General features: G+C 57.8%; 1 protein-coding gene across 1 annotated transcript; it reads left to right on the plus strand.

Moving 5' to 3' along the window:
* Positions 1-6927: 6927 nt before the first annotated feature.
* On the plus strand, positions 6928-15001 carry CDC42EP1 (CDC42 effector protein 1). The gene is made up of 3 exons (XM_060025621.1): positions 6928-7070; positions 11651-12402; positions 13732-15001. Exons 2-3 carry the CDS (start codon positions 11940-11942, stop codon positions 14352-14354), a joined length of 1086 nt encoding a protein of 361 aa, XP_059881604.1. The 5' UTR covers positions 6928-7070; positions 11651-11939; the 3' UTR covers positions 14355-15001.
* The last annotated feature ends 50 nt before the right edge of the window (positions 15002-15051 follow it).

Raw genomic sequence — 15051 nt, forward strand, 5'->3', positions numbered from 1 at the left:
CTGTACAAGCCATTGCATCTCCCCTCTGCGAGCTGGGGTGCAAATTCCTGCGTCCAGAGGCAATGGCTGTGCCCTGTTGCCAGGTGCCGAGGAGTTACTTAATGAGTGCTTGCTGTGACGTGACAGTTCAGTTCAGGAAACAACTCAGAAAAGTACAAGGAGCCTGAACATCTGCAATCATTATGATACACACCCCCAACCTCTTTGTAAAGCTTCTTTTCCAGCCATCTTCTTTGATTGCAGCATTATTATTCCCATTTTACAGATGAGAAAACTGAGGCACAGGGAGGCTAAGGAACTTACCCAAGATCTACAGCTGGGACTAGTCGGAGCCAGGTCTTCTGACTCCTGGGCAGACATTTGGAAGGGCAAACATCGGGGAGGGCCCCAGGAGGTGGAGGGAGGAGCAGTGAGCAGAGGTTATGGGGAGTTGATTTCTGCTCCATTTCAGGGAGAAATTCTTGACCAGCAGAGCTGTTCTCTTGGAATGAGCTCCCAGTCACCAAAGCGGTGTAAGTTGGGGCGACATCCATCAGTCAGGGAGGCTTCTGAGCAATCCCGGCCCCAGGAAGATGTGTGTGCAACACACGGGGTTCCTCCCCACAGCCTCACACTGCGCGGACAGGGTCCCTTCGTGGTCTCAGAGCCTTTGCCCTCAAGGCAGCAGGGCAGTGTGAACGCCACAGACTGAGGTTTGAATCCAGGGGGACCACTTCCGAGCTGCAAGAGGTTGAAGAAGTAACTTTACCTCCTTGGCCTCAGTTTCCTTATCTGTATAATGGTGTTGTGAGGATTAGGGCCAATGCAAGTAAAGCACCCAGCCCAGAGCTCAGGCTCGCGTCTGGCACTTAGGAGGTGCTTAATTACTGCTCCCCTCACTTCAGCTCATCCTCCTCTTATCATACGTCCAGGAAAGGGGGGAGGAAACCAGGAGCTAAGAAGCTGTGTGGGAAGGGGGATCATCGGAAGAACCCAGGACTCAGAGCCGGGAGTACCGGGTTCGACTCCCAGCTCTACGGACAACAGACAGGGGCCGTGGGCCGGTGGGAAGGGCTTTCCCTCCTCTGTTTCTGCGTCCACCACACAAAGGAGATCATGTATGTAAAAGCCCTGCATCCACCAAAGTGGGCTGGCTTTTGTTAGAAGAACACAGACGGACCCATGCATCCAGGAATAAGCCCATGGTTGTGGGCCGAGGAAGGAGCCCCACCGGCCCTAGGCAGGACCAGGTGAAGCCCCAAGGGCTGGGATAGGCTGGGGGCATCAATGCTAGCGATGGCCAGGGCAAGGCAGGGCTGGCCTCCAGCCCACAGGCCTATCTCTCAGGCCAGGCTGGTCAGCAGAGAATAGGCCATTGTTTCTGCTCCTCAAACACTTTTCCTGTCCCCCCCCCCTTGCCCCTGCTCTCTCCACACCGGCCCCTTCTTATGTTGAGAACAAAGATCTCCTGGAGGACCCGCCAACTCGTGCAACACTGTCCTTCCATCCAGGCCCCTGGCCACCTGGCCCAGGTCTGAAGAAGCCAGCCTCATCATCCCTGAGATGGCAGGGTCACCAGGCCCTGGCCCTTCTGCTGTCCCTCCCCACCCCCTGCAGCTACAGGCACCTCAGACCCCCACTCCCCGCCCCCCATCCATCCGACTGTCCTCCTCAGGGGCGGGGCTGGAGGAACTGACCCCACATCCTTCCTCAGCCCCCCTCCAACTTCTTGTCCTGTTCTCCAGGAGAAAGGGAGCCTGAGGGGCCGGCGGGGCGGGGGGGGCTTCCCTTCCCCCATTTCCCTGTGGAGCAGTGAATAAGGAACCAGAGCTGCGTTGGCCTGGAAGGCTCCAGCTGAGAAAACTCTTCCACGCGGCCAGCCCTCTTTCCAGAGCCTGGAATTCCAGAGGCGTTTCCGGCCCTGACAGCTGCCTGCTTCTGGGAGCCACGCTCTCCCTGTGGGCCTCACAGTCCCACCCTCTAAAATACCCTTGGGATTAACTCCCATCCTGACCCTACTGCTCCCAAGAACCCACTGACACCCGGGCATCACCTCAAGAAACAGCCAAGCGGGGACAGCCAGGGACTAATCTATCATCACCCAGCCCCCAGGCCACCCGCCAGCCCCAGGCCAGGCCCTGATGCCCCAGCAACTCAGTCATCACTCCAGCTGACACCCCATGGCGCACACCCCCACGTCAGACACACACATTCAGTGTACCCAGCCTGGCTCTCACACCTTCTGGTTCGCACAGCTTCACATGTCTGTGTAGAGCCTGGTCCCACCTCCTCCAGGCAGCCCTCCTGGAAGCCCTGCCAAGTCCGTGCTCTGTCTGAGCCTTAACTCTCTGTGAGCCTGTCTGCTTCAACCTGTTAGGCTGGGAGCTGGCACACAGTAGGTACTCAACACATGCCCATTCACACTGAAGGCAGCCATGGGGTGTGGGGCGGCCAAGGACTCCAGCTCCACTGCTGACTCGCTGTGCAGCCCCGGCAAGGCCTACACTCTCTGGGCCTCAGTGTTCTCCGAAGCCCACTGAGGCCCTGAAACTTCCACCAATTGTTGACTCTTGGGGATCTGGGGTAGGCGGAAGGAACTAGGAAGGAAGGGCTGAAGGTTCCTTCCAGGAAAGTCTCTGTCCCCTGGCTCCCCTCAGAGCACGTTCCTGTCCTCAAGGTCAACCAGGGAAAAAAACTTGGGGCCAGGTTGCCTCAGGCCTCTGCTAATGAGAAACCCCAGTAAGGATCCCAAGGCACCTCAGGGTCTGTGACACCTGAGGGCAGCCATTGCTGGGGAAAGGGCAGGGGCCCAGACTAGTCCACACCACAGAGGGCCAGGCACAGCATTCAGGGCCTCTCTCCCATCTTCCACAGTAGACCCTCCCCAGCTTGTCTTCTCCCCTCTTGAGACCGGCTTTCTCCCCAGCTCCACCTGTGGGCAATCTTACCTGAAGACACAAGGCCCAGTTCAAATGCCACCTCCTCCAGGAAGCCTCCCTGGACTTCCCCAATCAGTCCTCTGCCTCCCTGGCCCCTTCTACCACTGTTTTGGCCTTTCAGCCCTACCAGTTCCTGGCCTCTGTCTTCCTCACCACATCAGACAAATCTCTGAGAGCAGAGACTGCATTCCTTACTCACCACTGCCTCCTCACAGGGTACCCAGCCCAGGGTCTGGCCCACAGCAGGCGCTTACTTAATATGTGTTAAGTGAAATCGCCTCCTGGGAAAGGAAAGTCCTAACAATAGTAATAATAATGGCTACCCTTCATTGACCATCACCTACAGGACAGGTAGTGAATTTTATGGCTCATCACAGGGCCCAGGCGAGGAAGCGGCTCAACCAAGGTCACTCAGCTAGTGAGAGGCAAAGCCAGGATTTGAACTCGGGTTGGTCTGACTTGGAAATGCATGCTGGGTGATAGAAGTGAGAGCATGGGGTAGCCCCCTTCGCCCCACTGCTAGTCTCCCCAAGCTGGGGAACTAGGAGGCATGGGTGGGGAGGTGGATGGATGGGTGGGGGGTAGCTAGATAACGGATAGGGCTGTAGGCAGTGGGTCAACTGAGGTGTAGTGGGTAGTAGGATGGCGTAGTGGATGGGTAGTAGGTTAACAGATGGATGGGTAAATTGGTGGGTAAATGGATGTGTAGAAGGGTGGGTAGATGGATGGATAGGAGTGTGGGTGGTGGGTGGGTAGATGGGTAGTGGACACTCAGAAGACAGAAGACTGGGGGAATTTTCTGGTGGTCCAGTGGTTAGGACTCTGCACTTCCACTGCAGGGGGCATGGGTTTGATCCCTGGTCCAGGAAATAAGATCCCACATGTCTCACGGCATCACCAAAAAAGAAAAGAAAAAAAAAAAAGACAAAGGACTGAGAAGAGCAATCAGTGGGTCATCGAACAGATGCATAAACTGACCAAAATCCGAGCCAGACTTTGGGATGGAAACGATGCATCCTCCTCGGGAGGGACTGGGATGGGGGCTGATAGATGTGGCCAACTCACTCAGCTCAAGGCTCCCACTCCAAACCTCACTGGAGCCTGGTGGGCAGCCACTGGCATTCCTAGGTCCCCAAGAGGGAAGTGACCCCTTTAGCTGTGCCCTGCCCCCTCCACCCTAGCTCCATAAAGGACTCCCTGCCCAGAAACTGCCTCCTTTCCATAAGCCCCAGGCCTCAGCCCACCCAGTCTGCAGGGTGAGCTGAGGCAGCAGCTGAGCTCTGTGATTATGGCTCAAGGGGCCTGGTTCCTCAGCACACAGGAAGAGAGGGGGCCGCCTGAACTCCAGGCAGCCAGTCCCACCTAGCGGCTCCCAGTCCCCAGCTGGGAGGCATTTGTTCTGCATTCTGCACGCTGATTACAGCTCTGCCAGGGTTAACCCCTGCGCTCCTGGGCACAGTCTCTTGACAAGGGAAGGAAGGGGATCACAGGAAATTGGGAGAGGAGAAAACCATGGGAAATGGGGACTGCTCATCCCTGCATCTTTCACAAGGATGCCCAGACCCCTCCCTTTCTCTCATTTTCCGGAAGGAAAAACTGAGCTGGATCCTTAAATCAGGAGTGAAGCCAAGAACAGGAATGCAGCCTATATAGAGAAGTACTGTACTTCTATCTGGAGAGAGGCTTAGAATGAGGGGAGAGCGCCTCTCAGTCTCAGTTTACCCATCTGTAAAATGGGGCAATGAATTTCTAACTCACAGGTTGCCTCACAGAGAGCTAGCAGAGACAAAGTGACCGGCACATAGTAGGAAGGTTCTCAACCACTGGTTGTTCCTTGCCTGCCCCTGAGCCCGGAGCTAAAGCAGATAGAGAGTATGTACGGCAGGTTGTAACTCTCTCCATTAACACCGCTCTCTCGGCCATATCTCTGGGGCTCTCAGCAAGTAGTAAATTCCCACGAGCAGCAAATTTCCACGCTGCTATTATACCCATTTTACAGACAAGAAACTTGAGGTTCAGAGAGGCCAAGTGCCTTACCCGTGGTCTCAGGGCCTCTGACATCACACCAAACTTTGCCAGCTGCTCCGGGGGTCTTCTGACTAGATGTGTAATTTATTGTCTAACCAGGTCACCTCTGAGAGTGAAAGGAAGTGCTATTAATAATTACGCTGGGACAGTAGGCATCATCTGGGACCGTCCTGGGCAAACCGGGAAGTGTGGCCATCCTGCCACCGTTGGAGGCTTTGCGAAAGTCACTTTGCTTCTCTGCAAAATGGACATGATGGCAGTATCGCCCCTACAGGGACCTCATGAGGATTAAATGTGATGACGCATGCGAGGGACTACAGGGCCTAGTATGCATTAGATGCTCAATAAATGCTGCTTGTTACTACTGCTGTTAAGGATGATAACCACAGAGCGCTAGTCCCTGCCTCCGTCACTGTCCTTCACGGACGTTCTTGGCTCACAGCAAGAGCTTCCAAATTCACACTTGATCACACTGCTTGCTGGCTTGGTGAGGTGGGACACCTGGCCCAAGCTTAATCCCCCAACGCCTGGCCCAAGTCTCTCCCAGCCCTTGACTGTGCCCCCCATCTGGGCCTCTCAGGGGCAGCCCCCCTTCCCCCATGCTATTCAGTGCCTCTGAGATGTTCCAAATTTTCCCGGGGCAAAGCATCTTCAAGCCTGACCCCAGGGAAAGAGCTCTGACCGACTGGAGTCTCGGTGCTACTGCTGTGTGAGCAAGTGCTGGAATTCTCTACACCTCAGTTTTCCCATCTGTCCAGCTAGGGAGATAACCCCTCTCTTGGTGGCCAGCACGAGGATTCTGGGAGCCAATGAAAGGAGCACAGCGGTCTGAACCGCAAAAACATCCTCCTTCCACGTGTGTGTAAATATGGCTCCTCCTCCAGCCACACCTGCCTCCTCCATGCAGATCCTTAGCTTGTTCTATCTCTTGCCAGGTGTGTGTGCATTTCCACTGCCCTTCCCTCTGCCTGTGTGTCCTTCACAAGTTAACTCTGGTATCACCTCTTCTAGGACACCTTGCTGAGCCCCGCCCCTCTCCTGCAGGCTGGGTTAGGGGTCTCTTTGGGCGAGGACAGCCCCAGGTCTTCCTGCCTGTCCTCAGGGGCCTCACAGTCACAGGGGAGTATCAGAGGAGGTCAAGACAGCATGAGGCAGGGATCAGAGATCTATCTCCCCTCCTTGAGGACGGCACAGAGTGCTGTCCCTGGCTGATTCCCTGCCCCTCACGGGTGGGGTTGAGGGTGCTCAATAAAGCTGTCGGAACCCATCTATCTGAGGCGCGACCTCATGTAATTGTTCAGCAAGATTCCTAGGTGCTGACACAGCAGAGGACACTTAACAACATAACATCTGATGCCTGCTGCTATTATGCCATTTTACAGATGGGAAAAGCAAGGCACAGAAAGGATAAGCAGTGACCAGAACAAGATAGGAAGCCAGGCTGTTGAGTTCCAAGGTCCACAGCCCTGACCACACAACACACCGCTCTACCAGTGGCCTGCACCCCAGTCTGGCTCATGCCTGTGTCCTGGTACCCGCGGGGGCCTGTACTGGAGCAAAAAGGAAAGGGGGGTTAGGAGTAAGGGTGGGTATCCCAGCTTGTAGAATTTAAGGTCTAAGCAGGACTCTGGCATTCAAGGCCTCTGAGATCCGGCTTCCCTGTTCCCCAAACTCCCGCAGGGAGCTGCTGAAGAGCCCAGCAGCGAGAGTTACCAGGTCAGGGCGTCCCAAGGCCACGCAGGGAGACGGTGGAAGAGGGCTTGGGATCCGAGCACCGAGTCACCTCGCCCCGGCAACCCGCACGTTCCCCGGCTCCCCCTGCCCCAGGCAGCAGGCAAAAGCCTGACCGGACGTCCCCGCCGCTCCCCCTCCAGCTTTCGCCGCCGCCGCTCGGGGCGGCGTGATCGGTGCCCGGGACGGGGGCCCGGCCCCGCCCGCAGACGGGAGGGGAGAGGCGGGAGGAGGGAGCGGGCCCACACCCCGCCCCCGCCCCCGGAGCCAGCCCGCGGAGCCCGCGGCCAGGGCGGCGCAGACCGGCCCAGCCACTCGCCCGGGCTGCGCGCCGGGACGCGCTGCCGACGCGTCCGCCCTTCGCCCCCAGCTCCTGCGGCTCGCGGAGAGAAGGTAACTGCGAGCTGGCCCGCGGGTCGTCGAGCCCGGGGTGGGCGTGGACACCGGCAGGGGGATCGCGGCGCCGCGGGGACTTGGCACCTCCGCTAGGCTCAAGGAGCGGGGGAGGGGGGCCAGCCTGCCAACGTCGCCCCGGGTGACAACAGGCAGGCCCGGAGCGCTGGCCGCGGGAGCGGCAACGGGACGCTCCAAGTTTTCGGGTTGTTTTGCAATGTTCCTGGCGGGAAGAGTGGGGCAGAGAATTGGAAGGTAAAGCGGGTTGCGGGAGGAGGGGGCGAGTCGAGGGCAGTCTAGGCTCCTTCCTGCCCTGGGAAAGGAAGGGAAGGAACGGGGAGGGGGCTATGTGTCGGAATGTCTGGCCCCTTGTCGAGGCCGGCGCGGAGAGCGGGAAGTGGGGGGGACCGCTGGGGAGATGGTCCAGGCACCCTGCCCCCTCCCCAACCGCCGCATTCCAGGCCGGAGCAGCGGATGAGGTCATCCCGTCCGGTTCCCCTCGGGCCAAGGCAGCCGGCTGCCCCCTTACCGGCGGAGCGACCCTCCGCATTCTAACCCCGTACCTCCCAGAGGGAATGTTTTCTGGCCAAAATCTTTCTCGGGACTTCCAATCCCGACTGCTCTCGAGACTGTTCTATTCTTGCCGAGACAGGCAAGACTCGAGAAGTTTGAAGCCCATTTTCTGGATCGGGAAACTGAGGCTCAGACTGGTGAAAGGACTGGCCCGGAAGCCACAGCCGCACGAAACGCGGCGCAGGGACTGGAACCGAGGACTTGGGGAGACCCTGCCGGAAGCCAGTCAGCCTCGCCGAGCCAAAGGCTGATTCGGCTCTAACTTGGGGTGTCTGGGCAAGAAGCGTCTCCCCCTCTTCCTCCTTCTTCCCCTGTGGCCCAAGGTGCTCCCTCCTACTACTATCCCCCTTGACGTCCTGAGAACGGGGTCTCCGCTGCCACTGTGGACAGCTTGCTACGCTCTTTCTGGCCTCAGTTTCCGCGTCTTGAAGTGGCTGGACTCTGAGAACCAGAAGAAGGCAGCCCCCAGGGAGTTAACCCCTTGTTCCAGAGGCCAGAGCAGCCCTAACAGAGACAGGGTCCCGCTGCGCATTGGCAGGGGTGGTGTTACCCAGCGGGACACTTGCGAGAGGGGGGCTATGTGCAGGGAGTGGCCTCCAGGATGAGAGGTAGTGCCCGCTAGGGGCCTGCGGGTGACCCCCAGGTGAACGCTAGGGTGCCGCGGCCCCCACACCCGACTCAGCCTTGCCTCTCCCCCTCCCCCCACCTTGGTTCCTCCAACCACAGGTGCCTCCACAGCGGCCCCTGCTGGCCTTCCCTAACGCATGGTCCCTGCTTCCGGCCCCAAATCTTGTCCTCGTGGTCACCACCGCTATTGAGCAAGCACCTACCAAGTACCCAGGCCTGACTGTCCTCTGTAGGGTAAACATGCGACACTGAGGCTGCACGGTGACCACTCTAGCCCAGGTCACAGACACCGAATCTGCAGAGCTGAGTCTCCTGCCTCCCAGGCCTGCCCTTCTGTACTCAGCGGCTGGGCACCTGCCCGGACCCCAACAACTCTTCCCCACACCCCTGGAGTCTTCGCCCACTCCCCTGGCATTTACTGTTGATGTTGGTCGACTCCTGGGGAGGTTCCCAGCCACACCACTTTTTTTTGTTCTCTGACTTGGGGCAAGTCAGTTCCCTTTCTGTGCCTCATTTTTTCCATCTGTAAAATGGGTATTTGTGAGCATTAGCAGGTAGTATTCCTGGACAGGTGAGGGGAGATAGGCCATGTTCCTGGACAGCCGGAGCCCTGCTTACTCCAGGGCCAGGTGGGGCACCCCTAACCACCAGCAATACCTAGTGGTCAGAGTCAAGTGCCAAGCGGGCTGCCATCAAGGGTCCCCAGAATGAGAGATGTTAGTGTCAGAATGTTGGCTTTGAAACCCAGCCCTGCTTCAGGAGCCAAGGGTTTAATTGACAGCATCTTCCACTCTTAAAACTCTCCTGCGAGAGGACCAGCTTCGATGCAGTTCTTGTTTTCCACGTGGGAAAACAGGTCCCCAGTAGCAGTGCCCTGCCCTCGGCTCCACAATGCCGCAGGTCTCTCTACAGCAGTGGGTGGGGTAGAGATCTTTTGGAGGTGCCCAGAGATATTTGGGAGGTGGGGGCATCACAAGATTGGGGCAGAAGCTGGTCTCACAAGTCAAAGTGGCCATGGGTGTTGGGTGGGGGCTGGAGCCCCTTTTGCTGAGAAAGGAGGGGCTGCTTCTAGAAGCCAGGGAATTGGGGGCTGGGGAGAGGTGGGTGTGGCCCCATGGCAGACACAGTGACCCCTCTTCATGACATTTCAGGATGACACCCTCCCCCCCTCCTCCAGAGATTTAATCCTCATCTCAGCAGAGCAGGGAAACCTGGCGCATGGCAGGTACCTGCCATGTGACCTTGGCCAAGTTCCTTCTCTCCAAGCCGCGGCTCTTCCTGTAAAATGGGCTAACCCTCCAGCTTTTCGGGGCTGTTGGAGAATCAGATGACATCATGCAGTGGCTGGCCAAATGCAGAGCGCTTCATAACTTCAGCAAACATTCCACAAGGACTTCTTGGTGCCTGGGGTGCCAGGGAAAGGGATGATTCAGAACCGCCCCCCGGGGGGAGGAGTTAGGGTTGGGAGAGAATCAGATGGTGGGAAGGGAAGAGAATGTAGTCAGAAAACAAAGCAGGCTTTGTTTTATTGCCTCCTTTGTTTTTATCTTGTTATTTAACCTATTTTGAATTTCAAATAACATTTGAAGGGCAGAATTGAGGTTTTTACGCTTGGAGGTGGCAGCAAAAAATTTTTTTTTAAGTTGACACTCAGATCTAGGTGTTCTTGTTAAGAATCATTATCAACGTTTATCAGCTCAGGTGCCGAGCCTGTGGAGGTAAATGACTTGCCCAAGGTCACACTGTGAGGCCACTGAATCCTCCACCTACCCTCACTCGGAAGGTGACAAGGGGTGAACCTTTGGCATGAAGGTATCACAAAGAACTCCTGTGATTAAACTGGTATTGATTTGGCACTTGGCCACCTGCAGAGCCCAAGCTGAGTGCTGGGACAGAGGGAGGAGGGAAAATCCAGGCAGTGGCCCCAGCCTCAGAGTGTGTTGTGATCTGGAGAGACAAGACTGGGCTCCACGGGCCAGTAAAGGCTACGTGAGTCAAAGGCTCTGAGTTGACGTCTCTACCGGCTCTTTTTTTTTTTTTGCGGTACGCGGGCCTCTCACTGTTGTGGCCTCTCCCATTGCGGAGCACAGGCTCAGCGGCCGTGGCTCACGCGCCCAGCCACTCCATGGCATGTGGGATCTTCCCGGACCGGGGCACGAACCCGTGTCCCCTGCATCGGCAGGCAGACTCTCAACCACTGCGCCACCAGGGAAGGTAGAGGGGAAGCCCTCTACCAGCTCTCTTGATGTGACCTTGAGCAAGCTTGGCCTCTCTGGGCCACAGGAAAACCAAATGTGGGAACATAGGCTCATAGGTGTCCTCCAGCGTACACTTTCTATGATACTAGAAGGGGTAGCGTCGGACCAGGAGAAGCTTAGGGAAGACTGGGACTGGGGAAGAAAGTGGGGGAGAGATCAGGAGGGCAGGGAGTAGGCAAGAAATAGCTTTTGGCACCAGCTCTTTCCAAAACTTGTTCCCCGGTGACAAGGCTTTTGTCAAAACTATGATAATGTTCTTTCCTGCGGGCCTTCTCAGAGCCTTGAATATGCTCAGGCATGTAGTAGGCATCTGGAAAAACCACTTTTGACCACAGGATCCTTTTTCCAGGAAGCATCTAGAAGGCGAAGGGTTCTGCTGTTTACACAGCAGTTCACAAAACCTTCATTGGGCACCTCCTCCCTCCTGGCCTTGCTGGAAGACAATTTAACCCAACAAGAAGGGAGGTGACTTACTCAACCCACCAGCAGGAGGCCCTTGGAGTTCAAGGGCTCTGGGGTTGGGAGCCCTGCTTCACCATTGCCTACTGTGTGGCGTCGGGCAAGTCCCTTCACTTCTTTGTGCCTCAGTTTCTCCTCTCTCTATAGAGCCTCCCTCAGGGCTGTTGTCTGGGTTAAATGAGTGATGAACTTAAGCCATTGGCGCTCAGTAGGTGCTTCATCAGTGGGCGCCGTATAACGACCACTCATACCTTTTACCTACACACAGCTTCAGTGTGCAGCTCGATGAATTTTTTGTGCCCCCTCCCAGTCTATACCTGTTCAAAGGCAACCACAATTCTGATTTCTATCACATTGTTTTGTTTTGCCTGTTCTTAAATTTTCTGTACGTGGAAATATGCGATGTGTCCTCCTTTGTGTGTCTGTCTGCTCAGCATTTTCTCCGTGTTCCCCATCATTTGTTCTTTTTTTTTACTTTTGGCTCACACCACGAAGCATTCGGGGATCTTAGCTCCCCAACCAGGGAGGGAACCTGCACTTCCTGCAGTGGAAGCGCAGAGTCTTAACCACTGGACCACCAGGGAGTCCCCATTTGTTCTCTTTAGCTGTTATTATTTGGACCCAGGATGCCCCCAGGCCTACCACTACTTTTCTTTCTTTTAGGTCTCCACCCCTGGGCAGGAGAGGGGCTGTCCGCATTTCTGTGTTCTTGGACAGAACACCTACAGCTGCTTCCACAGGGCTAGGAGCCAGGCCTCAGGGACAGACAAGCCATGGACTTCCCATAGCCTCAGTATTTGGGGGCAGCACCTTAGGAGAGCAGGGGCGCAGGCTCCATCCGCCCCCTTTCACCGAGAAGGAGGGAGCTGAGAAGCGGACCCTTAGCCCAGCCCAGCGCCCTCCCCAGGCCCCCCCGTGGGCATGGACCAGCAGCTGTGAACAGCCAGAGCCGATGCCGGGCCCCCAGGGGGCCGGAGGAGCCCCGGCCATGAACCTGGGCAAGCTCTCACCCGTGGGCTGGGTGTCCAGCTCGCAGGGGAAGAGGCGGCTGACTGCGGACATGATCAGCCCCCCGCTCGGGGACTTCCGCCACACCATGCATGTGGGCCGTGGCGGGGACGTCTTCGGCGACACCTCCTTCCTCAGCAACCACGGTGGCAGCTCACGGGGCACCCACCGCTCGCCCCGCAGCTTCCTGGCCAAGAAGCTGCAGCTGGTGCGGAGGGTAGGGGCGCCGCCCCGGAGGATGGCTTCCCCACCTGCGCCTTCACCTGCTCCACCCGCCATCTCCCCCATCATCAAGAACGCCATCTCCCTGCCTCAGCTCAACCAGGCCGCCTACGACAGCCTCGTGGTGGGCAAGCTCAGCTTCGACCGCAGCCCTGCCACCTCCACAGATGGCCACTCCAGTTACGGTGAGGGCCTGGGCTATCTGCCTATTTTCCAGAGGCTGAGTCCCAGGGGGTTTGATGGTTCAGGAAAGACTCCAAGTGAGCTCTTTTCCCCACAGCATTTCAGCCTCCGTGGAGGTCAGGCCCAAACCCCAAATCATGGATGGAGCGGGTGTTGGGGGGGTCACAGGGTGGGAACCTGCTCACTCCCCAAAACACTGAGGTTAAGAGGTGAGGAGATGGGGTTTGAGTTCTACCTGCCCCTGAGCTGCCCCACCCCACACCCAGGCTCTTGGCCTGGCTGCCCACTTCAATGGAAGCAGCTCCCTTGTGTCAGAATGATATAGTGGAGAGGCAGAGAGCCAGGGCTCTGGATTCAAATTCTGGTTCTGCCTGATTCCCAGTGATCCAACTGACTGCTGTTAAGTCAAGTCCTGGCCTGTATAATGGGCCCCTCAGGGTCACTGCTAAGATTCAGTGAGATGATACACATATTCAGTGTGGCCCAGAATCTGGCACATAGTAGGTGCTCAGGACACAGGAGCTGTCGCTGTGTCGTTATGTGAACAAAGGTTCCTGTAACTTGGCAAATTTGGAAAACCACTCGCGTGGACAGAAGCCAGAGGCCCTTCCTGCCGGGGTGGGGAGTGGCAGGTGTAACCTTGGCTCCCCCTCTGGACAGCTCACCTGGGAACCGGGGCCCCTGCTGCCACCTGGTGGCCATTTCCTGCCCTGCAGTTTTGCCCCAGCACTGGAGGCTTCCTCCGGTGCTCCGTCTCCAGGGGTGATGCTTAGAACCTCACTGAGGGCTGGTCCACAGTCCCACCACTATACCTCAGTCCTCGTAGTCCTGGAGCCAGGGGCTGGGACAGAGGACCTTTGGAGGGCCTTTGCCTGTCCTCTGGGTCTTGATTTCTATGTAGTCAGACTCTGGGTGCTGGTTCCATCCCTGTGCCTACACACCAGCCCGTATGCTATAGGTTCATGGCAGGGAACCAGGGGTCACACAAGTTCGCAGCTGGGACTGAGAGTCAGGAGATTTGAGCTCCAGGCTTGGCTTCAGCCCATCAAACTCTGTGGCCCTGAGCTAGCCATTCCCCTCGTCCCAAACTGAGCCTCACTTTCTTCATCTGCAAAATGGGAATGAGGATTATGTAAATTCCCAGGGTTGACAGGAGGATCACACAAGAGACTACGGGGCTCACTGTATTGGGAAGACGGGGGAAACTGAGGCCAGATGGGGGAGTGGCTTGCCAAAGGCCACAGAGCAAGCTGGAGTTGGTCCTGGCTTTCCCCTCTCCAGTTCCTGGTTAGGGACCCCAGCTATGACCCTGGTCCCTATTTCTCTTCTAGGCCTGGACTCCGGGTTCTGCACCATCTCTCGCCTGCCTCGCCCAGAAAAGCCTCGTGACCGAGACCGTGACAGCTCCTTCCCCTCTGAGCCTGAGCTTCGCCGCTCTGACTCCCTCCTGTCCTTCCGCCTGGACCTCGACCTTGGGCCCTCTCTCCTCAGTGAGCTGCTGGGGGTCATGAGCCTCTCAGAAGGCTCTGCAGCCGAGACCCCAGCCCCAGTCCCTGCTGCAAATGCCCCAGCCCCTGCTGCAAACCCCCCGACCCCTGCCTCAAGCCCCCCACCCCGTGGACAGTGCCCCAATGGGGTAACCCTGGGGTTGGGCCCAACGGCCGAGGCGAGGGCCAGCCCAGTAGGGGAGCGTCCCTGTGCACCTGCTGGCGTGGGCCCCGGCAGGCACTGGGGAGCAGGCCGTCGTGGCAGCCAAAGCAGCTGCCACTACGCTGAGATGGGTGCTCGGCGCGAGCTGGTCGAGGCGCTGCCCCAGGCTCGGGCCTCTTGGGAGAGCCTGGACGAAGGGTGGGGGCCACCGCAGGCAGGCAGCAGGGCCTCCGTGCCCAGCTCGGTGCAAGCCAACACCTTCAAGTTTGGTGAAGCTGAGGAGGATGACGAGGTCAAGGTGTGAGCGGCTGGGCATGGGCTCGGGACCCCAGCCAGCCTCGGGGTACTGCCTATGAACCCCCCGGGCGCAGAGCCAGCCCCTCACCTGACAGCTGGGTCCTGCCAACGACAGGTGGGAGAAAACCCAAGTTGTCCCCAGACCCCTCCACACCCCTGCAGGACAGACATGGGAGGGAGGCCAGAGGAGACCAGGCTTGTCCTGGGACCTGCGTGTTCCCATGGGCCGTGCTGGGCCGCCTGGCCTTCCCCCACTGCCACTCTGGACCCAGTAGCCATTGCTCGGGCCCACCCGCCACCCCAGGCCATCCCCACCAGCTGGAGGGCCTCGCCTCACAGTGCAGCCTTTGTGCTGGGAAAGCTGCCCTTGCTGGGTGGGGGTGGGGAGCATAGCACACAGAGCCTTTGTCCCCTCTCCCAAAGGGACCGCCTGCCCCAGCTCATCCTGGAGTTGCCCCCAGCAGGGTCCCCACTGCCTTTCTGAGAGCCCCAGCCCTTGCTAAGGCTGCTTCCCTGACATTCCCCCCGCCACCCCACTTGTCCCAGAAGCCTCAGAGAAAAGTCAGGTGTGACCTCACAGTGGGGGAATCCCACTTTCCCGTGCACCCCAGACCTGCCTGTGGGTCCTGATTAAAAAAGGCTTTTTTGATAAAAGGTGTCCTGCAAGATGCTTGAGGACCTGGGAGGACAATGTCAGCGCCACC

This window comes from Delphinus delphis, chromosome 11 (assembly GCF_949987515.2).
Source record: "Delphinus delphis chromosome 11, mDelDel1.2, whole genome shotgun sequence".
NCBI classification, from domain to species: domain Eukaryota; kingdom Metazoa; phylum Chordata; class Mammalia; order Artiodactyla; family Delphinidae; genus Delphinus; species Delphinus delphis.